This window comes from Zootoca vivipara, chromosome Z2 (assembly GCF_965207765.1).
Source record: "Zootoca vivipara chromosome Z2, rZooViv2.hap1.1, whole genome shotgun sequence".
Lineage (NCBI taxonomy): Eukaryota > Metazoa > Chordata > Lepidosauria > Squamata > Lacertidae > Zootoca > Zootoca vivipara.
Window position 1 is genome coordinate 32,247,335 of NC_142585.1, and position 26,128 is coordinate 32,273,462.

Genomic DNA, 26,128 nt, shown 5'->3' on the forward strand with positions numbered 1-26,128 from the left:
TGATTTCTTTCCGCAGGGCCTGTAAGACAGAGTTGTTCCGCCTGGCCTTTGGCCTGGAACCAACTTGACCCCCTCCCCCACTTTCCTTTTTTCTTCTGTGATGGAACTCATATTTGGGGACTTCCCTGGCTTTTTTCTGGACTATGTAGGACCAGTCTGGATAGTTGGCCTGGTGAAGATTTGCCATTTTCTTCCCCAAACAGTTTTTGATTTGAGTTTCTATTGAAATGAGGCTGCATTTTAATGTTGTATTTAATCTTGGTTTTAAGCTGTATTTTAATCAATTGTTTTATATCCAGTGTTAGCCACCCTGAGCCTGGTCTTGGCTGGGGAGGGCGGGGTATAAATAAAAATTATTATTATTATTATTATTATTATTATTATTATTATTATTATTATAGATGCTGTCAAGCCTGACTTGATGTGAAATGCCGTCCAGTCTCATGAAAATATGGGTGCCCCATTAAAAAAATAATAATACTGGGAAATTACCTTATATATTGGATTTGGGGCCTCCACCCTTGCTTAAGAACACAAGAAGAGCCTGCTGGATCAGGCCAAAGAGGGCCCAGCGCTGCATAGACTTCTTACAGTCACCAGCCATGTGCTTCCTTTGGGAAACCCTCAAGCAGAGCACAATAGCAACCCTGTCCTCCTGTAGGTTCCAGCAACAGCTATTCAGAAGCATTTATTGCTTCCAAATATGGAGGCAAAGCATCCCCAGCGTGCCTAGTAAACTCTCCTCTATGAATTTGTGTAAACCTATTTTAAAGTCATCCTAGTTGGCCATCGCTCCTTCTTGTGGAGGGTGAGTTCCACAGCCATAACTACGTGCTGCATGAAGAAGTCTGTTCTAAAAGAACACAAGCTTGCTTGTTTCTTCTCTTGGGGGGGGGGGGGCTTGAACCTTGATGGTTCAAATACAGCACACGGTGAACTGGATGCCACCCCTCGCTCTCCAGAGTGCCACATGTTGTGACCCTACTAATGGGATTCCACCCTTTTTTTTTCCTCAGCAGCGGCTCTTGATCTATATGGGAAGATGGTAGATGTAGTTCAACAACAATCTGGAGGGCCAAAGGCTCCACTCACATTTGTTCTTGGAGCATCACCATTTGTTTGTCCCCCCCCCCCCCAAAAAAACTTAACTGCTGCACCCTGGAGGAACCAACACACCTGATTTGCATAAGACTATGTTTACATTCACTTTTGTTGTGAAGCCTGAGTAGCGAGACTCAGGTACAAGACTCTGCAGAAAAGCTGTGTGAGTATCTGGCCAAAGCAACCTGTTTCTACCTAAGCTCCCAAAAGAGGAGCTGTATAATAATTGGGGGAAGAGAATGCAATATGAAGTGTGTGTGAGATTCCAGTGCAGGAGGCTCCATCGCCCGGCGTCCTTCCATTCAGCACAGCAGGAAGACAGGGCCCAGAAAGGAAGGAACTGCACTGCACTTGGGGGTGGGGGAAGAGAATGGGACTGGTGCCACACAGACTCCGCCAACCACAGGGTTTTATAGTGGAAGGGCCCTGCCCGCTTCACCTCCTTTTAGCTCCCCGTGCCGTCCATGATGTAACCTGCTTTTCTCTTCCTGCTCCTGCTGCTCTCTCTCTCCTCCCCCAGCCCCGTGTGCAAGGAAATCCTCCTAGCATCTTGGCATTTGCAGCCTGAAACAAGGGGTCCATTTTTGCAACAGGAAGCTAAAAAGAGCCCTGCTGTGGCTGGGTCTGGCCAATGGTGCACCTTGCCCAGGCTCCTGTTCTCCCCGTGGCCAACCAGATACCGCCAAAGGGAAGAACACAAGAAGGACTCAGGAATAGGAGCAGCCGCAGAACTCTCCCCCACTTGTGATTTTCCAGCCGGCTGGCATTTGGATGCATACTCTGCCTCCTCCCAAGAACCAACTCCATCAAAGTCTGAAGGCTTTAACGTGACACAGCAATGGACTCAACGAGCCTTGCTCGTTTCCACGCAGCATGTATCTCCCACTCCCCAAACAAGAAGAGGAGGAGAAGGAGGGAAAAGGCAGGATCTTGTTTGATCGAGGAACCCTCCTCCTCTGCTCTTCATTGACACAGATTTCTCCAGCTGCCACCCTGTGTCCTCAACTCAGGGTGAAAGCAATATACTTGAGAGTATACTGTACAGTGAAGGAGCTGGAGAAGCAGGTTCTGCAAAGACACACACACACACACACCTAGAAGTGAAGCAACAGCTGTTTTGACTGCAGGCTGCAAGTCTTTTTTAACAAACTCCTACTTCCTATATGTACAATAGAAGCTGCCTTTTAATGAGTCAGACAAATGGCCCATTCTGTCCAGGACCTTCCTACACTGGCTGATAGTGGCAGTCTAGGTTTTCACGTGGGGAGCCTCCTGGAGATGCTGCTGGGGGCTGGATTTGGGACCTTCTGCACACAAAAAAGCAGCCCTCCCCCTAAAAATAAAGATTCCAGTCCTCATAGTTCTGAATGAAACAGGAACAAGTCAGACCAACAAGCCATCTAGCTCCATATTGTCTACACAGATGGCAGTGGCACTCCAAAGTTTCTAGAGGAGTCTTTCCCCACCCTTGCCCGGAGATGCCAACTGGGGATTGAACCTGGGACCTTCTGCATGCAAAGCAGGTATTCTACTACTGAGCTACAACTCAGAGAAGTTATTCTTTTCATGAAGATGCCATGATTGGAGGAAAAATAATGTCCCCTGCCTGAAATCCTGGAGAGCCACTGCTGCTGCCAGTCAGTATGGGCAATATGGAGCTAGATGGACCAATGTCTGACTTGTCACAAAGCTGTTAAATTGCTGCCTCTCTGGCTGCTGTTAAGAGGCACAGAAAGGGGACTGGGTGTTAAAAAAAAAAAGAAATGGAAAGAATAGGCAGCAGGTCAGACAAAAAGAAAAAAAGAAAAATTAGTCATTTGTGAATGCTAAAAAAGTAGGGCAGCTATGATAAGAGGAAGCCTGATTCAGACCTCTTTGTTACTTTTTGAACTCGTGCCTCTCCAAACTGATTAATCTTTCAAAGAATCCCAATTGACCAATCTAAGGATCAGGCAGCAAAGACACTTTGCAACTCCTTTTGAGCCTGTCCCAAGCAATTAATCAGCTGGAGAGGCACCAATGCTTTCAAACTCAAAGCAGCACAGCAGCACAGCAGCAGCAATAGGGGTCTTAGATAAAGTTAGCAGGCAGTTGGGATGGAAAAAACAACAGGGGAAGAGGGCTTTGTTTTTGAAGAGCCCGGCAGCAGCACACTCCTGTTGCGATAACTGACCCCTCTCTGCCCCTCCTGGGTACACGGAAGGATCTGGTTGCTGCCTGGGAAACTGACTGCACTGATACTGAGCAGCACTTTGGGTGGGGAGGAAACCTTTCCAAGGGACCTCTAGCTGCAGGTGTCAAGCCTGGGTGCCACAGGACAGGACCACTAGTAGCCAGGTTGCTAGCAGATGCCTTGCTAGAGGGGGCAAAGAAGCCCCTCTTTGCTCTGGGTCCACGTGGTTTGCATGGGCCATAAAGAGCTGCCGTATAGCAGTCGGGCAATTGGAATATTCTAGCTTTATATCCTTTGCACTGAGTGGCAGCAGTTCTCCAGGGTTCAAGGCAAGGAGATTGTACTGGGGGTTGAACCTGGGATCTTCTGCATGCAGAGCACTGACCTACAGCCCTCACCCCAAAATAAAACAGGATTCTGGCCCTCATGGTTCTAAGCAAAGGTCTGAATTAACCAGGTAGGGCTGCTATTAGTTAGTGTTGACAATGCTGAGCTGGTTGGACCAATGTCTCGGGATTGGGCAGCTTCCTATACAGTATTTCCACTTAATTCAGCACTTTGGTTCACAGCTGCCAAGTCTCCCGTATTCCCCGGGAAACCCCCGTTTTCCCAGCCGTTTCCTGCTGGCAGCCCGGATTTTAAAAAACCCCAGTAAATCCCCCGGATTCTTACCACCCCGGGGAGGCTCCTTCTGCACATGTCTAGAGTCTCTGGACATGCGCAGAAGCAATTTCTGGCGCTGCGGCCATTTTGGAAATGGGCAGAGCATGCGTAGAAGCAACTTCCAGTGCCGCTCTGCCCAGTTCCAAAATGGCCACAGCGCGGCTTCCGGTGCTGCACCGCGCCGATCCCGGATTTTTCAATCTGGGAGTTGGCACCTATGCTTTGGTTCAGAACTCTTGAGGACTAGAAACTCCTCTCCACAAACACCTGGTGAAGGGCTGGAGCTCAGTAGGAGCCCCATCCCCTGGCTCAGCAGAAGGCAGCTTCCTACGTATCCACCCCCACCAAGGGCTCGCGGCCACTAGAAGCCAAGGAGGAAAGGCAGCTTCAAGCCGCCAGCAAGAACCGGGCAGTGCTCCCATCCATACCTGGCAGGCAGGTGCACTCGTAGGTGGTGTCTCCGGTCTGCCGGCAGGTGCCTCCGTTCTGGCAGGGCGAGGGGTTGCAGGGGACGTAAAGGTGCTCGCAGTTCTGCCCTGTGTAGGCCTGCCTGCACTGGCACTGGTAGGAGCCCACCACGTTGAAGCAGGTGCCGCCGTTCTTGCAGATGGCAGGGGAGCGGCTGCACTCGTTGGTGTCCTCCTTGCACGTGGCCCCATGGAAGCCCGGCGGGCACTTGCACACGTAGGTCGATTCGAAGGGCACACACTGCCCACTGTTGGCACAAGGGTTGGAGGCGCAAGGGTCTGCCTGCTGGCATGTTTTGCCTAGGGAAGGGGCAAACACAGAACATGAGCTTCCTTTAGAGAAACATTCTGCAGCCCAACTGAGTTGGGACTGATAATAACCTGGGATTTCTGGTGCTCAAAGACTTGCTGCCCGCTTACCTGACCACCCCGGAGGGCAGCGGCACTTGTATTCCGTCAGCGTGACAAGGTCGCAGCTCCCTCCATTGTGGCAGGGGCTGCTGAGACACGCGTTCTCCTCAGGAGTAAGGCACAGCTTGTCAGTGTAGCCTAGGTGGCAGGCACAGGTATACTCGGCCACGTTGCCACGGACGAAGGGCTGGCAGGTGCCCGCATTCTTGCAGGGGTAGCTGAGACACGGGTTCTGCAGGTGGCACCGGCTGCCCACATGAGAGCTGGGGCACCTAGAGTGAGGAAGAAGGGGACACATCAGGACTAAGGAGAGTGGTGGCATGGCAGCATTTACCCAAAACAGCAAACCTCGATGGTTACATTGCACCTCCATTGCCTCTGAATGCCAACTACAGGCAGTGATTAACATTTGAAGTAATGAGTAAGAAACTGCTAAAGAGGAATTGAATGGGAAATCAGTTAGGAGGGATCTGGGGAAGTGCAAGAAACAATGGTTGGAAAGGTAAAAGAAAGTTAAAATGAGTATTTGGATATTTGTTTTAATGTATTTCTACTTTCATGTTTGTTGTATTTTTTGGTGTGCTTTATGTCTTTTTCTTATGTATTTTTATGCATTATTCTTTTAATATCTGTTGTTTATGTATAAAACCAATATAAAATATTAAAAAATGAATGTCAAGTACAGGAGAGGAGACTGCAGTTGCACTCAGAACACATCAGTATTCGAAATTCCCGAGGTGCATTTTGCTACTGGCGCAGGTCCAATTGCAACTACCTTTATGTGGAGATTTCTGGGTGCAAGGTTGGCAACCACAATTTGCCTTAGTCCAAACCTTTGCCTTAGTCCATAGTTAATACCATTTCCGCTGTGTTGTGTTTCTCCTTCTTGTATACTGGGACAAAGGGATTGTTGTAGAGCAAGCTATAGTCAAGCAATGTAGCTGAGATCATAGAATCGTAGAGTTGTAGTGTTGGAAGGGACCCCGAGGGACATCTAGTCCAACTCTCTGACAAATAAGACACTCCACTGTAGTGACCACAACCTAGGTTTAAAGGTGACCATTGGCGCCTAACTTATATATCTAACACTGCTTCCCATTGGGGCACCTGGTTAACCAACATGAAGGTTGGATGCTCCCTTTGGTCCAATCTAGAAGGGCTCTCCATGTGGAGGTCTACCATAAGAGCAGAACCTCCATCCCCAGGGGCAGTCTAGCTCTGAATACCAGTTGTTGGGAATCACGAGTGGGAAAGGTTCCTGTGGGTTTCCCGTAATGGGCATTTGGACATCCACTGTGAGGATAGGGTGCTGGGGGGTCCCTTTGGCCATATGCAGGATCTAGCAATGGATACTCAACTGATAGTAGGAGATCTTCCACGAGACTTTTCCCAACATGTTTTAGGTACCTCAGCAATCCATACAATGCTCAGGGCAACTGGTTGGTGGGGCTGATTCAGCCCATCCCAGCATTCCGCATGTATAGCATGAAGGGGTTGTGCCCCCAAACTATCACTTCCTGCAGCCCATGTCTGCAATTGACCCCTGCCACCTGAAAAAAATGCCCTCTCATTTTCAGGACAGGACAGGTAACCTGTTTATTCCACAAGGCCACAACAGGCTTTTTGTTACCTCTTGTCACACATTTGTGGGTTTCTCTTGGATTTATAGCCCATCCCATTCAAAAGGTTCTAGGTGCGAAGCAACACATTTAAAAACAGCTGAATAAACTGTTACTGGGGACACAATAAGATGAAAGAAGGCAGGCAGAGCCTCAAGGCTGTAAATGTTTAACAGTCCTGCCAGATTCCATTAAAAGCCCACTGCTTCTCATCTCCCACAGTGGCTAGACAGATGCTTCTAGGGAGTCCTCAGACAGGGCAGAAACTCAACAGGCTTCTTTGCTTCCCACCGGCCCAGTAACTGATCCTTGGAGGTAGACTGCCTTGGAATGCAGAGGTTCCACTGAGCTATCATAGCTCATAGCTGTGAATAAATGTGTCCCCCTCCTTGAATTTTGTCCAGCCCACTTTTAACAACTAGTGGCCCTTATGTCCTGCGGAAAGCAGCCATCTCACAATTTGCACTTGCCCCCAGACTTGCTGCAAATCAATTCCACTGAATGACTCCTGGGTTCTGATGTTATGACAAGAGACAGGGGTCACTGCACAAGATAAAGGCAGGCTTCCCACTGAAGTGAAACTCAATCCCCTGGGTTTTTAAATCACAAACTACCCAGCTCCTGCAAAGACCTGAGCTGGAGAATCACAAGCAATCCATCATCTGTCCAAGCCTTCCACAGCCCATGGGAACCCTTTTTTCACATGCACCTTAGGCACCCCTTTCACACCCTGGCTACACACTCCCACCCCCCAATGCCCATGAACCACCTGCCCCAACTCCTCCCAGAGCCACCGAGGGAGCTATAAATCTCCCAGCCTTCAAAGAGGCAGCTCCAAAGATCAAAGAGCCATCCCTAAGAAATCACACCCTCTTTTGCTGCTGGACTAGATGGGCCATTGTCCTGATCCAGCAGGCTGTTCTTACGTTCTTATGCAATAGAAGTCAAAGAGCGAGGGGCCCACTCTGCGCTTGTCAACAGGTAAAGTACCGGTAGCACCCTTACTAATGCCCCCATCCCTATTGGGTGCACAACCCTCGAGACAACTGCTTCGCTGCTGCCTTCAACTATAAGCTCCCTTCCAAAAGTTGTTACCTACAGCTAAAAGGGCAGGAAACAAGGCTCCCCCCTAAATGCAACATATGCCAGATTATCTCAGTGTGAGGGCGCTTCCATTTTTATTTTCTCTCCTTCCTTCAAAAAAAATAGAGACATCCTAGCAGCAAACACACCCATCCATCAAGTGGTCACTGGCAGAGCCATCTGTTACCAGAAGCCAAAAGGGCCAGCTCGTTAATAAAAGAGAGAGACCCTAAACAAAACAAGGCAGCATGTGACACAAACACATATGGGCCGGAGGAAGAGGCAGATTTGCAGATGTGAATATTCCATGGAAAAGATGCTCTGAGATTCCAGAAAGCTACTATCATTCTTTTAAACCAGGAGAAAGTCTTTCAGTAGAAAAATCCTGTGCACCCCTTATCTTTCTTGTGGCCCAAAGTTTCAGTGCTTTGGAGAAAGGAAGGTATTTTAAGGATAGCCTAACAAAAAGGTGGCAGTTTCTTTTCCTGCAGAGGGCTTCAGTGGTGATGTGGGCTGGAATTCTGGAGAGTCGAGCACAGCCCTGCAATATAACCATTGCAGCGTTATCCCTGGTGTGACTGAGAGGATGGAGAAATACTCCAGAGTCCCCATCTCTAATGTGGGCATTACATCATGTGCAAAAAAAAAAAATAAGTTCTAAACGTTATTTAAAAAGAGCAACCAGTCTGTATGCAAGCACCTTCTCAAGTACCAACCACCTCGGACCCTGCAATTGTCTAGTGAGGGCTTGTTGGGAGCTGCTTAGTTGGTGCTGACCTGTGACTGGGCCTTTTCAGCGATGGCTCCCCAGCTGCAGAATGCCTGCCCTAGTGGGATGCAGCTGTCTCCATCATTATAAGCTTTTCAGGAAGAAATTGAAAACATTCCTGCTTACCCCAGCCATTAGGAGGCAGAAGACAGCTGCTCCAGGAAGCCTCATGCTAATAGGATGGAAGGGTATTTTTTTAACTGAAGTTGTTTTTAGAATAATTTTGCTTTGGTTTTAAATGGTTTATCTGTTTGCCACCCTGGGCTCCCTGGGGAGGAAGGACGGGGTATAAATTGAATTAAACAACTACCATCACCACCAGTACGAGGCCTCTCCAAGCAATTCAAGTGCTTGGTTTGGTCTGAGTGGGGCAATTTAATATTCCTGCCTCTGGCCTGGGTGATGGACTACACTGCTGGGCTGTTCTGAGCAACTCTCTTAGAAACACAGCATTCCTACCTGCAATGCTGGCATAACAGAACTACACTACAGGGCTGTCATAGATGGCTCTCTTGCCCCAAGAGTGCAATGGACAACATGGCAGGAAGACTATGGGCTCCTCTCTCAACTTTAGCCTAACACCCTGCAACTGAAGAAGATGGAGAGGAGGGCCAGGCCTCTCAGGACTGTTGTGAAGATAAAATATGGAGGAGGAGACCCACATACACCAGCTTGAGCCCCTTGAAGGGAAGAAGGTGGGTTAAAAATGCAATAAAAAGATAATAAATAAATCCACCGGATTCAGGACATAGAAGCCAATTCTGGTTCAGAGGCTGAACTTGGCCCTTTCCAAGTGAAACTCTGCCTGTATGGTAGGGAGTAAATAGAAAAGGTGTCCTGTGTACCATAATTCCCCTCTTTCTTTTCCTTTTTTTCCGCAAGGCTGGTTACATGAACAACCCAAAGAGTTCAAAGGCGGCAAATGAAGGCCCATCCTGTGCCACAGATGCCCGAACAAAGGGCCAGGAGACAGGTGGGTTTGTGCTAGCCAGGTGTTGACAGGGGCTGTCTTGGGAATATCCCTTTGATTACAATGATGGCGATTATTATTAAGAAGCGCCCTGTGTCTGGATTCTGGAAAGAGAGAGGGAGGGAAAGTTCCCTCTCTCCTTCTCCTCACCGTTCTCAACTCCCTGCACACACACCCCAAATCTAACTTTGCCACGACTCTGCCATCCTGCACAAAGAGGACTGCAGCTGGCTCCAGCCCCAGCCTGCTCTTGCATTCATGGAGAATAAGCAGCACGTTACACAGGGGGATGGGATGTAGCAAAAGTGGCACAACATGGAAGGGCAGCCTTTTGAGGCACAGCCCATTCTCCTAGGGCAGCTGCAGGGTGAGTGCCAAGAACTTTCCCCGCTGCCACCCACAAATCACCGTGTGGGGTGCTGGAGGCATTTCAGGCAAAAACTGGTACCCACCAATTTAGCCCCACAGCCAGTGTAGTCTATGGCCAGGAGTGATGGAGTCATCACCCAGCAACACCTGGAGGGCAACAGATGCCCCTCACCCACTAAAACCTCCTCTACCCACCCAGAAAACCATGCTGGTCATTTGCAACCTAAGATTGCTCAAGGCCCCACAGGCTCAACCCCTTGCAGCATCTCCAGGGAGGGTTGCGAAAGTCTCGTTGCCTGAAACGGCCCCTGAGAGATACTGCTGCCGGTCAGTGTTGGAAGGACTGAGCTGAAATAACGATGGTTTGACTTGACACAAGCGCAGCTCCCCCTGTGTCCTTGCACTGCTGCTATTATGGGGCTTCAAAAACTGCTCGGCTTTGGGTGGTCCACATTCAATTCAACACTTTGAAGACCTGGGAGGCCAAAATGTGTCCAGATGATATCAATAAAAACACCGGGGGGGGGAGCAAAAACAGCAAGGCAGGAAGTAGGTCAGCAGAACCAGCTGATCCAGAGGGAGCAAGGAAACCAAACCCCCAAATGTCCTTCATGCAAATGGAGAGAGCAAAGGAAGGAGGCAGCCGGCAGCCATCCATTCCTCCTCCAGCTCCACACAAGCTCCCAAGCTCCCATTGTTTGGGGTCCTTGTGTTTGTGAGAATCCGAGGACATTTCAAGTTAATGAGATGGCATGAGCCAGGCCCAGTGAAAAGTGGGCATAACAGAAAGAGAAGGAGGAGGGGAAGAAGGGGAGGGGGGGAGGAAAAAAAGGAAAGCAGGGCATCTGCTGGGCAGACAAAAGGGTGCCAGGAGCAGGTGCGCATGTTAATTAGAGGGTCAGAGCAGCTGCTCTCCCGCTCGCCAGCCAATGTGCTGTTCCAGAGGACCGAATGCTGCAGGGAAGGGGGAACTGCAGGGGGCTGGGGGCACGCACACACACACACACACACACACACACACACACTGCTCTGTTAGGGAATTCAGCTGCCTGCTTTGGCGCTGCTGACGGGAAAGGCGCCAGCGAGATGGAGGCACAGGGGAGCAATGGAGGCATCCCGAGGATGGCGGCTGCAGAGTTGCTGCTGCATGTGTGGCTACCAGCGGCTGAACCCTCTGGCACTTCCCGCGGCGGCTCCCTCTCTTCCTTCTCAAAAGCTCAGATTGGAGAAGCAAAGCATCCCAAATGCATGGCGCTGGCATTAAAGGGTGTGTGAAGTGTGAGATGTTTGTGAGTTGTTTAAGGGAAGAGGGAAGTAGCAAACTTCCTTATTTCAGCAGCCCACAGCTGGGTATCTGGCTGCATTGGGGCCAACCAAAAGAAGTCACATAAACAGTTGAAGGTCCCAACTTCCCCTGAACTCCTGCTTGCATAAGTTCATGCAGCGAACATCTGAACTATGGAACTCCCTCCCGCAGGAGGCAGTGAAGGGCACCAGCTTGGATGGATTTAAAGAGACTCATGGAGGAGAATAAGGCTAGCAACGACTATTAGCCATACTGTGCTCCCATGGTCAGCGGCAACAATGCTTTTGAATAGAAATTGCTGGGGACAACAGGAGGGAGAGTGCTTTTGGGCTCAGCATGCTCAGGCCCTGCTTGCACATTTCTCTGGAATCTGGTTGGCCACCACGAGAGGAGGACGCTGGACGAGGTGGGCCATGGGCCTAAGCCAACCGGAACCCTCTTAGGTTTCTCCTCCACTGTTGGAGGCAGTACGCCTCTGAATACCAGTTGCAGCAAACTGCAGGAGGGGAGAGTGTTGCTCTTGTTCTCAGGTCCTGCTTGTGGGCTTCCCATAATGGGTATCTGGTTGCCCCTGTGAGAACAGGATGCTGGATTACATGGGCAACTGGCCTGATCCAGCAGCCAGGCTCTTCCTTATACAAATGCTGGCTGCCTGATAAAGAGTTCTGGAAGTCTCAAAAGCTTGTCACATTGCTTAAACGACTTTTTGGCTGATACTATCTTACTGTGGACACTTGACGGTCCCTCTCCGGACCGGCTCGGTTCCACAGATGTTGCCTGTGCAGCACCATGCCAGCCAGCAGGGCTCGCAAATCATGCTGTGCGCAACGTCTGGGAGTGATTTTGCTCTTCTACATTTCCCACGAACTTTACTAGTAAGGAAAATTGCCTCATATTTGTGAGCCACTTGCAGGAAATGCTCTCATGTCTTTACAAATAACAATGAAAAAAAAATACTTTGCCTCGGTAATGGACTGGATGAGAGCCAACAGACTGAAACTCAATCCAGATAAGATTGAGGCACTGTTAGTGGGTGGTTCCCTAGACCAGATGGGTGGGAGATCGCCTGCTCTTGATGGGGTTATACACTTCCCCTGAAGGAGCCGAATATGCAGCTTGGGGGTACTCCTGGATCCTTTGCTGTGGTGCAAGGCTCAAGTGGCCTCAGTGGCCCAGAGTGCCTTCCATCAGCTTAGGTTGGTGGCCCAGCTACGCCCCTATCTGCACAGGGATATTCTAACTACTGTTGTATATGCTCTGGTAACCTCAAGGTTAGGTTACGCAATGCATTATACGCAGGGTTACCTCTGAAGATGGTTCAGAAACTTCAGCTAGTGCAGAATTCACCAGCCAGGTTGCTCACTGGAGCACGACGGTTTGAGCATATAATATTACACAGATCCTGGTCCAACAGCACTGGCTATCAATTTGTTTCCGGGCCCAATTCAAAGTGCTGGTTTTGACGGCTCAGGACTGCAATACCTCAAGGACCGCCTCTTTCCATATGAATTTACCTGGACCCTGGGATCCTCTTCTTTGTGTGCTTCCTCCCCGGGAGTCGCAGAGGGTGGCAACACGAGACTGGGCCTTCTCTGCAGTGGCTCCCCATCTGTGGAAAGCTCTCCCAGGGAAGTTCACCTGGTGCCTTCATTATACACCTTTAGGCACCAGGCAAAAATGATCTTTTTAAACCAGGCCTTTGGTTGATTTGTTTGACATCCTATGCCTTTTTAAAAGGTGGGGGGGTTTTTGGTGGAGGGGTTATTAAATATTAAATATTTTCTGGTTTTATATATTTTGATCTTGTTCTGTAAACTGTCCTGAGCCCTCCAGGTATAGGGTGGTATATAAATTCAATAAATCATAATAATAGTAATAGTAATACTGTAGACATCATTGGAGGTGCAAATCCTTGCAAAATCCAAGTAGTTTGGGTTTAGCCAGACTAAGAATCCAGGGGACAAAGACTCTCTTAGCAACAATCATTAAAAAAACAATAAACGCTTGCAAAGCTACCCTCTATACTGCAAGTATGACTAGCAACAATTACAATCCAGCAGCTTTAATTTTATGATATTATATTCTCTTATTTATGATGGTTAATAAACTACTTTCCCATCCACACACTTTTTTAAAAATCACTTGTTTCTTCCCCATTTTCTGTAGTCATACCTCCATTTAAGTACACTTCGGTTTGAGTACTTTAAGTTTAAGTACTCCGCGGACCCGTCTGGAACAGATTAATACACTTTCCATTACTTTCAATGGGAAAGTTCACTTAGGGTTAAGTACGCTTCAGGTTAAGTACGGACTTCCAGAACCAATTACACTCATACCTTGGGTTAAGTAAGCTTCAGGTTGAGTACTCTGCGGACCCGTCTGGAACAGATTAATCCACTTTCCATTACTTTCAATGGGAAAGTTCGCTTCAGGTTAAGTACGCTTCAGGTTAAGTACAGACTTCCGGAACCAATGGTGTACTTATACCGAGGTATTACTGTATTGGGCTGCCATCAGGTCAAACCATATTTGAATGCTGGTTTTAAATGTGTTTTAATTTATGTGTTTTAATTATTGTTCTTACCTAGTTTATTTTTATTGCTTTGTATTTATTATGATGACACTTCTAAAATGTTGGAAGCTGTCTTGAATGCCAAATAGGGAGAAATGTTCGATATAAGTACATTATGCAAAGAAAGAAATACAGTAGGACGATAGCTCAGTTGGTAGAGCATGAGACTCTTAATCTCAGTGTCATGGGGTCGAGCCCCAAACTGGGGAAAAATATTTCTGCATTGCAGGGGGTTGGACTAGATGACCCTTGTGGTATCATCCAACTCAACAGTACTATTATTCTTTCCCCTCCCTCATTCCCTACTGGAATGTAATGCGGTTTGGCTTAAAACGAAAACAATTAACACCTGGATCTACTGAATGAAATTTGTCCCATATAGACATTTAAATTAAAATGCATTGAATCTCTCCACAGACAGGAGGAGGCAGACAGTAGCTAGGTCTCTGGGTGGACCAGGCAAGCTTTCAGACACCCTCAAAGGTCCAGAGCAGGGGTCAGCAAGGTTTATCTTGCCTGGGCCAGATCAGTCCCACAGAAATCCCTCCGTGGACTGGCTTATGCTTGCGCATGAGCGAGCGCACCCACGATTTTCAGCGTCTGTGCATGCGCAGACGCAATTTCCGGCGCCACGGAAGTGAGTCCCCGTGCCATGCTGCGACAGTTTAGCATAGTGCGCGAGCAGGCAGCTCACTTCGGGGACAGCCCATGGGCCTTAGGTTGCTGACCCCTGGTCCAGAGTAATTGTACTTGACTCCATTTGGTCGTCTGACTGAGCATCTCCCAACCTGTGTCCCTGCGATAAAGCTTATCTGCTGGAGAGGTTGGCTCTTAACCCTGCCGTGTATTCAAGATCTGCTGCAGATAAGCACCAGATAAGCTCATGGCATATCTATCTGCCCTCGTGAAGATCTTCCGTTGGAAACTAGACCGTTGCATTGACCCACCATTCCTAGAGTGTGCGTGTGTGTTGTGTGTCTATAAAGACAAGCTCTGCTCTCTGTGGTCCTGATAGCTGCAAATAAAAGCTTGGAAACCTGAGTGGGAAGAAGGTGCTTCAATTCTCAGAATTCCAAACGATGCTGAAGAAGGCTCTCTGGTGGTCTGCAGAGCACAGAGGCAAACTGTCGCATCCTGTCAAAGCTCTTTGTGGCTCCGGGGCCCTTCCATTACCTCCTATCACATCAGGACATGACACTTAACCTAAGAATGCCACAGCAGCCACCTGTCAGCTTCCCATGCAGGGCTTTGCTGACAAGATATTTCTTTCAAAAGCACAATCTTGGAACTACCACAACAAAACTACCCATAAATGCAGGTGCTTAATCTAATCTGTTCACCAAATTTTGGGCTTCTTTTCTTTTGAAAACTGCCTCTGGGTGCAGTGAGCTCGGTGTATAATTTCTGCTAACAGATCACAGTTTGTAGTGCAGGCTATAGGCAGCGGTGTTGGGCACTCGAAGAAGAGTTGCCTTGGTCATGTTGGCAGAGGAGGCTCTGATTTTTCTGAGCGCAGCAGTGCAATTTGGCAAAAGCGTGTGTATAGGTGCACACATTCATTGATCTGCTTGGTGGTGCTTCCAGTCGAAAGGAATCACACAACTGCAGAGTTGAAAGAGATCCCAAAGGTCATTTAGTCCAACCCCCTGCAATGCAGGTATCCGAACTAAAGCATCTATGACGGATGGCCATCCAACCTCTGCTTAAAAACCTCCAAGGAAACGGGATAATCCACTACCTTCTGAGGGAATATCTGTTCCACTTATTGTCAGAAAGTTCTTCCTGATGTTTAGCTGGAATCTCCTTTCTTGTAACTTTTATCCATTGGTTTGGGTTCTACCCTCCAGAGCAGGAGAAAACAACACACACACACACACACACACACACACACACACACACACACACTGTACCTATGTGGACAGTTCTTCATGCATTTGATGACATGGGCTCTGGCCCAGGAAAGTGCACTCTACTAGCAGTGCATATGAAAAGGATCTAGGGGTTCTTAGTGGACCACAAGCTCAACAGTGTGATGCAGCAGCAAAATAAGCTAATGCTATTCTAGGCTGCATCAACTGAAGAATAGACCAAGGGAAGTAATAGTCCCGCCGCTTTATTCTGCTATGGTCAGACCACACCAGTGTCTGAATTCTGGGCACTACAATTTAAGGAAGATGTTGACAGGTTGGAACATGTGCAGAGGAGGGTAACCAAGATGATCAAGGATCTGGAAACCAAGTCTTATGAGGAATGGTTGAAGGAGATGGGTATGGGTATGTGTAGCCTGGAAAAGAGGAGACTAAGAGAAGACCAGGTAGCCGTCTTCAGATATATAAAGGGCTGTTACAAGGAAGACGGAACAAGCTTGTTTTCTACTGCTCTGGAGGGTAGGACTCTCAATGGCTTCAAGTGGTGGACTCTCCTTCATTGAAGGTTTTTAAGCAGAGGTTTGATGGCCATCTGTCATGGATGCTTTAGCTAAGATTCCTGCATCACAGGGGGTTCCAGGTCTACAATTCCATGATTCTACAAATATATGTGTTACGTCTTTCAAAATGCCACAAGATTCTCAAACATTTCTGCTGTAACAAACTGGGTGCCTCCTGGAACTGGCTCTCTGCTTTTCTTAGGTGGCGTTTGTTGGAAACGAGGGAGATCTTAGCTGGTGCCTGCTGCACTTCACCAAAATGTGCAGTGCGAGTAAGAGGCAACAGCATTTCTCACAAATTCTCCTGTAAAATTCATTTTGAAAAAGAGACCTGTTGGATCCCTCCAATGGTCATAGAATCATAGAATCATAGAGTTGGAAGAGACCACGAGGGCCATCTGGTCCATCTAGTCCAGCATCCTGTTCTCACAGTGGCTGACCAAATGCCCCAAAGGGAAACCCAAAAGCAGCACCTAGAATCATAGAATCATAGAGTTGGAAGAGACCACGAGGGCCATCCAGTCCAACCCCCTGCCAAGCAGGAAACACCATCAAAGCATTCTTGACATATGCCTGTCAAGCCTCTGCTTAAAGACCTCCAAAGAAGGAAACTCCACCACACTCCTTGGTAGCAAATTCCACTGCCGAACAGCTCTTACTGTCAGGAAGTTCTTCCTAATGTTTAGGCGGAATCTTCTTTCTTGTAGTTTGAATCCATTGCTCCGTGTCAGCTTCTCCGGAGCAGCAGAAAACAACCTTTCTCCCTCCTCTATATGACATCCTTTTATATATTTGAACATGGCTATCTCTTCTCCAGGCGAAACATACCCAGCTCCCTAAGCCATTCCTGAGCACAAGAGCATGGCCATCATGGCTAGTGGCCATCGGTGGGCTTATCCTCTCCATGAATTTGCCTAATCTTCTTTTAAAGCCATCCAAAATGCACAAATGAGTTCTATAGTTTAACTATGCACTATATGATGAAGGACATTCTTTTACATGTCCTGAATCTTCCAACATCCAGCTTTGTTGGATGCCCATAAATTCTAGGTTTAGGAGAGGGGGGAAATCTTTCCCCAGCTCCAGCTTTGTGCTGCACATAGTTTTATAAGTGAAAATGCCAGCTACCCCTTTGGGCAACTAGCCTGCTTGACCTCTAGGGAAACTCATAATAGCGAATCCCAATCCTTTTCCTGAATTAAAACTGAAACAGAACAGACAGTCCTCTGGCAGTTTAGAGCCTGTTTGACACACACACACACACACACACACACACACACACACACCCCACTGCCTTTTGTTCTCTTATTTCAATATTTCCACTGTTTTTCGGGGCTTTTCTGCCTTTCTACCAGCAACAGGTTTTGTCTCCCCTACACTCTCCGTGTATAGAAATGCTGCCTCCTAACACAACCCCAGGCAGATGTTTTGCTGACCTTTAACCTGCGATCAATTCAAGAGGTTCACCGTTTTTCTTTCACAGCCTCCAGCTCACCATCTGCCACCCCAGGGACAGATGCCACGCACACGCACCCCCACACATCGCACACACTCCCACCCCTAAAAAAAAGCCTCACAGTCCATTTCATTCTGGCCTTTTCTCAAAGCGGGGGGAGTCCCTATTCCCGCCTTCGGATGGATAAGCCCACTGCCAATCTGACACAGAAATCAAAAGGTCCATCACGGGACAAGAGAAAGCATGAATTCAGGAGGGGGAATCTGTCTGCAAAGAAAGAAGTTTCCCAGGGACCATAAGGCTACCCAGCTCCACAGCCTCCCTCCCTCAAACTAATTCCGATTCATTCATTTTTAAAACTGCCTGTCTGTTCAATTTGAGGCTTGTTTGTTTTTACCAGGAAGGAACACAGAAAGTTGAGGAGCGAAAGCTATACAAAAAGGCCTCGTTGAACCAAATGCCTTGGTTAGCAACAATGGAAGTTACGATCTTATTGGGCCCAAGAAGAAGGAAAAGCAGGGAAGTGGGGTTGTGAAAACTGGTTAGGAAGGGGAAATGTCTCTTGTGAACTGGCTGGGCCCACCAGATTAAATCAGGATTCGAAGCTAATTCTCAAACTGAGGGGGGTGAGTTTAGAGGTTGGCTTTTCTGACTAAGGCCCCAGCTATACATTTGCACCTGCATAACATCACTTTTGTGGCTTCCTCTAAAGAATCCTAGGAGTTGTAGTTTGTTCAGGGTGCTATTAGGAGCCCCCCAAAAAAATATTCCTCTCACAGAGCTACAATATTCACAGAATGTCTTAGCAATCAATCTCTCTTCATGGGGAACTGTGTGGGAGTTGAAGCTCTGGGAGGGAAGTACAACTTGTTGCATCTTAAACAAGCTACAGTTCCCAGGGTTCTTTGAGAGAAGCCATGACTCTTTAAAGCAGGATCATACTTTAAATGTGCAGGTGGGGCCTATGAAGCACTTCCTACTTGCACTGGGAAAATAACATTTCACCCTGCCTCTTTGAAGTAGGGGCAGGATTGAACATCTTGGGTTAACCCCTTAAGTCTAATAGATAGACAGTGCTAACTTTAGTCCAACAGTGGCTACAACCCAGTGCTTTCCAATGGATCTTGTGAGCTTCATACTTCATAAGAACAAAGGAAGAGCTTGAAGGATAAAGCCAAAGGAGACTCATCTATTTCAGAATCCTCTTCTCACAGATGCCTGTGGGAAAACAGCAAGCAGGATTGGAGCACAAGAATCCTCTCCTCTCCTGTGAATTTCTCTACCATCAGTGTGCAGGCAGTGTCCTGGGCTAACAGCCATTGATAGCCTTCTCCTCCATGAATTCATCTGATCCTCTTAACACCATCTAGGTTGGTTGCCATCATTGCCTCCTGTGGGAGTGAGTTCCACAGTTTAACTATCCCCTGCATGAAGAAGCACCACTCATCAAGTGAGATCAGCACTTGTGTGAAGCAATGACTTGGACCGGTTTCTAAGAAAGTTCTAGGATTGCAGACTAAATGTACCCCTAAAAATTTTCCTGCTAACTTTCTCTCATGGAAGCTGCTGCTCCCTAAAATCTTTATCTGTTGGAATCATATTGGCTCTGCCTGTTCCCCCTCCCCCTCATGGTAAAACAACTCAAGGGGAAGTCTGGGAAAAGAAAGGTCACTGCCTTTTAATTAGACCCCCCTGCCCGCCTCCACATTAATTAAGCACTAAGAGTTTCCACCTCTGCCGCTCTGACAACTGGGAACCCTCCCAGGTGAGCTGCCAGCCCAGCTCTGCAGCTGACAGCTGCACTCTCCCTAGCAAATTCCCTAAGTCCTCCTGATTACAGGTATCACCTGGTGGAGATTATAGAGCCCTTCTGCTGCTCCAGGTGCCATTTTATGACCCTGCCACCTAGCCCTGTATCTGGAAAGTGCTTAATGATTGATCCATGCAGAGGCTCAAAGTTTGAAGCTGACTGTAAAAGTCAACAGAAAAAGTGCCTCTCTCTCCACTCTCTGTCCCAGGATGTGCCGCACCGCCCCCCCCCCCACCACCACCCTGAGGAAAGTTTGGCACTTCTACTCTTGGGTGTTTTTAAAGATTAAAATATAAGGGCTTCTTTCCTCTCATGCCTGGGAAAACTGGGAGGAATATTCTGCAAGAAGAGAAAATAGGTTTCTCAGCAATCCAGTACAGATATCGCCTGCCTGAGGTCTAGCAAGTGTTTTATGACACCCATCAAAAGGGCTTGCCGCTCTCCATAAACTGCCTACAGCCACTCCAGGAGCAACAAAAATTGGGGGGAAAGGCTGTAGCTGGGTGGTGGAGCACCTGCTTTGCATGTAGAAGGTCCCAGGTTCAATCGCCTGGGGCATCTGCAGGTAAAGCTGGGAAAAGACTCCCTGCCTTAAGTCCCGTAGACAAAACTGAGCTGCGTGGATCGTTGATGGGGTCTGACTCATTAGAAGGCACCTTCCTTTGGTACCCAAAATGGGTACCCTAAAACAGTAGTCTTCAGCCTTTTTAGAGCCAGAATCCAAACCTGCATTTGAGGACCCATTTCTTGACCTTTTGCTGGTGGCTGTGCTCCTGTTGCATACCACTAGTACAGTGGTTCTCAAAGAGTATGACGCACCACACTGGTGTGGCAGGAGAAGGTGGGAAGTGTGGTGGGAAGTTTAAAAGCAATCAAAGGAGCATTTAAACAGTTCAGTGCAGTATAGAACTGTGTAGTACAGGTGGCAACCATTTCGTGTGCCCCCAATTGGCATATGACCGCTGGAAGAGGGCAACCTGATTGGCCTGTGGAACCCTGTGGCCCTCCTGATGTTGCTAAACTCAGCTCCTGTGATCACTGGCCATAGGGTCAGGGTGGCTGGGGCACAAGGGCCGGCAAGGGCCACCTCCCCACTGCAGCCACACAGCCATAGAGGAGAGAACAGGCACTTTGACCTCTCCAGCCCAAACAAGCATCAACCCAAGTTTACAGTGGACCCATCCTCAAAGAGAACTTGGTTGGCCACCGTATGAACAGGATGCTGGACTGGGTGGGGTGTTGCCTTATCTAGAAGCCAGGCTCTCTTAGATCCTTTCTTAGAAAGTTGCAGAGGCTCTTAATCAGGCAAGGCGGAGGCACTTGCTACTTCTGGAAAGCTAATCTGTGCTGCCAGGGAGTCTTTCATCAGTTATCCCAGATAAGATAGCTCAATCTCATGACTAAGAGCCTCTCCTTCCAAGCAGTTCCTGTGATTCCAGCACACGCTAGGAAAGGAATCAAGGGCTCTGGGGTTCTTGACTCCACTAAGGCTGCATAGATCTGGATTTGCCATGAGTTTCTTAAATTTAAGAACATACCGTGTTTCTCATATTATAAGACACGTCTTATATTTATTTTTTCCTCAAAAAAACACACTATGGCTTATTTTCAAGGGATGTCTTATTTTTTTCCTCCTCCTGCCGCGGCCGGCATTGCTGCTGCGCCTATCACTATGTCTAATTTTCGGGGTATGGCTTATATTCCTTGAATACTTAAAAATCCTGCTATGGCCTATTTTATGGGTATGCCTTAAAATATGAGAAACAGGGTAAGAGCCTGCTGGATCAGGTCAAAAGGGAGCCCACCTAGTCCAGCATCTTGTTCTCACAATGGCCAACCAACCAGGTGCCTCTTCTGGGAAATCTGCAGGCAGGATCCAAGTACAAAGCAACTCTCCCTTCCTACCATTTTCCAGCAACTGGTTTTCAGAAGCATGGTCCAACCCCGGAGGCAGAGCACAGCCATCATGGTTAGTAGCTATCAACAGCCTTCTCCTCCTCCATGAGAGTTACCAATCTTATTTTTAAGCCATCTAAGTTGGTGGCCATCACTGATGCCTGTGGGTGGCAGTTCCATAATTCAGCTGTGCATTGCATGAACCTATGGGTGGATGAGTTTTGGATGGTTTTGTACCTTTTTGGTCTGACCTCAAGCAAGGAGGAACATGGCGGAAGACCCCTCCCCCCCTTGACTTACAAATGAATATGGGTGATATAGTAACTTGGGGCATTCGGATACAGTGGAACCTTGGTTCTTGAACTTAATCCGTTCCGGAAGTCCGTTCAACTCCCAAAACCATTCAAAAACCAAGCCACAGCTTCTGATTGACTGCAGGAACTTCCTGCACTCAAGCAGAAGCCACATCGTATGTTTGGCTTCTGAAAAACATTTGCAAATTGGAACACTTACTTCCAGGTTTTTGGCATTCGGGAGCCAAAACGTACAAGTACCAAGGCGTTCGAGAACCAAGGTATGACTGTCCTTTAATTGTGTCCATATTTTGTAACCCTGTCTTGTTTAACCCTTATGTATTATGCTATGAATAGATCCAGTTGCTACATTCCACACATTCGTATGCTTGTGGTTTATTTTTATTTGTTTTATGTCTGGTTTTTGTTCAATAGTGATCTGCAATTGCATATGGACTGTGCATATTGTCAACCTCTCTTAAAGCCATCCAAGTTGGCGGCCGTAACTGCCTCTTGTAGGAGAGGGTTTCGTAGTTAAAATTCTGCGCTGCATGAAGAAGTACTTCCTTTTATGCATCCTGAATCTCCAAAAACATCAGCTCGATTGGAGGTACACAAGTGCCAGTGTTAGAAGAGAGAGAGAAAAGCTAGATGTAGAAAAGGCCATGGGTTGGCTAGAGTCACCCAGTACCCATTAAAGAGCAACAGCGCAGAAGGGCTCCAACACCCGCCTTCTGCTGTCACAGGAAAGTCTGCACAGCCCTGCCCTCCGCTTTCTGAGCCAATGCTAGGTGTGGTTTTCACCCCACATTCCCAGAACATTTCTTGAGACCTCAAAATTTCATTTGAAAAGGAAAAAAAGCAAGCTGTAATTCTCAGGGTTGAAAATTATGCCCAAAGACATTCAGAGACTTGCAATATACAGGGTTAATATTCAAAGACTTGAAGACAAGAGATTCTTCTTAAGATTTTTTTTTTTAAAGAAAAGGGGTGGATGCAAATGATCATTCATAATCCCTTCAGTTGGCAAAGGAGTATTTCTGCTGTGAATGGAACCTTGTACATGCTCCATTCAAAAGCAGTTCCTCTCTTCCAACCAACCCCCCATTCAGAAACAAGACACAAACTGTGATTCTCCCCCCCACACTCCTTTTATCAGTGGGGGGACTGTACTGTCTTTTCATTACAATGGGGACTCCCAATTCCAAATGGGTGACATTTGCCTACATAACAGCACTGAGGATTTATTCCATACATCCCTCCCTGCCCCACTTGGGATGGAGGAAAAAAAAAACACGATTCTAAGTTGCAGACAAATTGGAAAAGAAACACTCCCAAGCTTTCACCATAAATGGAAGACATGGGTGTTTTTTTGTTGTTGGTGATAAAAGCTTGCAATTATGCCTGTGATTTGTTTTTAATTAAGAATTGGGTTTTTTTGGGGGGGACGGACGGACGGACTGCAAACATGACCAAAGAGGCAGCTTTATAAAAAAAACACCACAACACTGTCTGCCATTCATAACTTGCACCTTGCAGTTTGCCACTGCTTAATTGCCCCCCCCCCAAAAAACCCGATGGCATCCTGGAGTGTTTTAATAAACTTGGATCTGGATGTCTGACGGATTCAATTTTGCAATAGCTGAAGCAATTGTATCTGGGCTAGCTGGTCTAGACTTTCTGAAAGGGAAGCGCAAGGTGGAGGGACTTAAAGGAGGAGGAGGGGAGTGTTAAGAAATGTGGGCCCCGATCCCAGGCTGCTTTGTGGTGCTGTGGAGCATTGATGGAGGGATGGTTCTGTTTTTGAGAGACAAGACCACCTCCCCAACTATTAACATGTGGCCCAAGGACTGATGTCAAAACCAAACTAACTATTTCCTAACTGTTGCTGTCATCAAAAACAAAAAAACTGCACAATCTTTCAGCAGCAGATGAGTCAGGTGGCATACTAACCAATTGAGAGAACATTTGCAAGGGGGCAAGTAGAGAACTCTGGTCAGTCAGAAGCATAAAAGCAAACCACTAGTATTGAACTGTTGTTGTCTGTTTTTTCCTCAAGCACTATTACGGTATAAGAGAAGCTTCTGGTTGTGTTTGGTGGGCAAGAAAACAATGGCCACTTCCTAAAGCAAACAAGCAGACTTTGCAGAGCAAAAAAAATCCTCTCTGCTGGGCTTGGGAGCATACTATCAGCTGCTCCTCAGACCAAGATTCAGTCAGTGAAGCCCAAGAGTCAACATGAGGCCTTATTGACAGACTCTAGACAATGAGGGGAGTCTTGGCCCTCCCCCATGGGGTCTTTTGGAAACCCGCCTTTCATGGTGAACAGGCACTGCGTGGAAAAGCAGTCTGTCACCCCTCTGCCTTTTGACTCTGAAAAGGAGGAGGTGGCTGGATGGGGGGCAGGGGGCGGTTTCTGAACTCTCCCTGCCAGCTTCCTCTGGGCAATCAATTCTTCCAGGCCACAACAAGTGTCAAGGGGTCTCTCATCCTCTTTACCCAATCAAACCTAACACCTCTCCAAAAAACATTTCTGCAAGATACAGACTGAAACCAGGACCTCACTGCTTTCCTACCTGTTTCTTTACCATGGGTTCTGCTTGTTCTGTGCCTAGAAAGCACGGGTCCAAGCAGTTTTCCACTTGACCCGAGCTTTCTAGGTATGGCTCCAAGTACTCTTTCGCTCTGTTCCTAGGGAAAACCTGCTCTTTTTAGCTTTAAATTGGGGGAAACCCGGTTGCTGTTTGCTCCAAATCAGTGCTAAAGATTGGGTTTCCCCAGGAGAAAGCGGTGGGGAAAGCTGAAGTCTGGATGAGCCCAGTGTTCAGAAAGAGTACAGTCAGAAATTAAAGCTGGGGGGGGGGACGACAAAAAACGCCTCTCGTGTTTCTACTTGTTGCACCAGGCTCTCGTGACCAGCTATGTGTCTGGAGCAAAGAGGAACGGCTAGTTCCATCCAAGCCCCCAAGCTATGAAGGGCTCGCATTTTCTTGCCAGAACACCTCAAATGACTGGCTTAGCTGTGTTTCCCAGAAAGGAAGAGAGATGAGGATGCAGTTTTGGCATAATTTTTAAAAGATACAAATCGGCTTTCTAGACATATAAATGCCACCAGAATAAGTGTGTGTGTGTGTGTGTGTAGGGTAGAGATAAACAGGTCCAAGGAGCATGCAAAGAGGAGAAAACTTGTTAAAGGAGGCATTGGTTTACGTGCCTGTAAAACTCTTGCAGGTAAGCCAAGCGTGAAACTTCTCTGTTAAAATGCAACTCCTCACCATCAATCCTTCCTCCTTGCAACCTTCCTTGGTCATTCAGCTAAAAAGGTATGGCAACCCAGACCCAGGAAGTTAATTGCTTTCAACTTTGATGAACTCTACCCTTGAATAACTTCAGACATGGGGTGGGGGGTGGGGGTGGAGATAAAGAGAAGCAGACGCAGAACAAGGCATCATTGCAATACACTCATCAGACCAAGACACAAACAGGGAGGTGGGATTCTGGGGGGTGGGGGTACTAAGAGGCAGGGGCGACAGGGAGGCACTGGGAGGTGTAAAATGCCTATCAGACTTGGAATAAGTGTGAAAATAATTCTTACCATTTTGTCTCTACATCTATAGCAGGCACTGTAACCTTTCAACAGTTTTGACTTCACCCCCAAAGGCACACCCCTAAGGCAATACCAACAAAACTATCATGTAAACTGCTGTTCTGATTAATGCTTCTTATGAGATAGGGTATGGTGCATGACGGATGAGTTTATGAAACCGGGGGGGGGGGGGGAAGCAGTAGCCTGGAAAAAGAAAAGGGAACCACTGAGCTGCACTCATTTCTTGGGATGGGATGAGGGGGGCCTCATCAGTATGAGTTATTGCCCCAGCCTTTGTCCTGCTTCCCATGATAAGAGGGGTGTGGAATGCAGCCTTTGGAAGTTCCCCCCAGGCCCTCTCAATCTAAAATTCCTGCAAGATAGCTGGCAGGTCCAGGGACACCCCCCACAGCACTTAGGACATGTGGGCCAGGAATCTGATGGGAGCACAGAAGAGGAGGAGGGGAAGCCTTGGGAGGAGGATGTGGAGAGCCACTGCCAGCCAGTGTATGCAATACTGAGCTAGATGGACCAAAGGTCTGGCTTGCTATAAGGCAGCTTACGACACTGCGGACTTTGTAGGTGCGTTGGTGTGCAGGTTCCCCACTCCCCAAGTCTGGCTTCCTAAAAGCGCCTCCTGAGTCAGTGTGGGGCAATGGTCAGAATGCTACTGGGGGACCAGAGTTCTCAGTTTAGTGGGCACAGGCCATCTCCCCTTAGGGAAACCACCCCCACAGGATAGACTTATGGTTGTTCTACCAGATTCCCTGCCCGGTCCCAGGTCACTCCAAGGACAGCTGCACGTGCCCAGCGTCCAAAGACTGCCAGCAGCAAAAGGCGACAAGGCTATGAAGCAGATTTCTCTCCCAACCCCACTTCCAAATAGCGCCCAACCTAGGAAAGGAGCCAAAAGGCTGTCAGAACCTCAAAGAGGTGTCAATTCTTTTGGAATTAAGACGGGGACCAAAATTTCACACTCCCTGTTGCAAAGCACAGAAGCCACAAGATGTTGGCAGAGCTTGGTGTGTGTGTGTGTGTGTGTGTGTGCTTGCAATGTTTCTATGCCAAACCCAACACTTTATGCAATGCAGCTGGACTGTCCCCTGACTGAGATAAGCAAGAGAGACAGAGCGGTGTAATACTTAAGTATGTCGGA

At 47.8% G+C, this 26,128-nt stretch overlaps 1 protein-coding gene across 1 annotated transcript in view; it reads right to left on the reverse strand.

Moving 5' to 3' along the window:
* NOTCH1 (notch receptor 1) overlaps positions 1 to 26,128 on the reverse strand; it is an 89,187-nt gene that overhangs the window by 47,443 nt on the left and 15,616 nt on the right. The window contains exons 3-4 of the mRNA XM_088664726.1: positions 4,825 to 5,087; positions 4,366 to 4,704 (exon numbers count right to left, since the gene is read on the reverse strand). Of these exons, the coding sequence (XP_088520852.1) occupies positions 4,366 to 4,704; positions 4,825 to 5,087 (602 nt within the window). The remainder of the gene's footprint in view (positions 1 to 4,365; positions 4,705 to 4,824; positions 5,088 to 26,128) is intronic.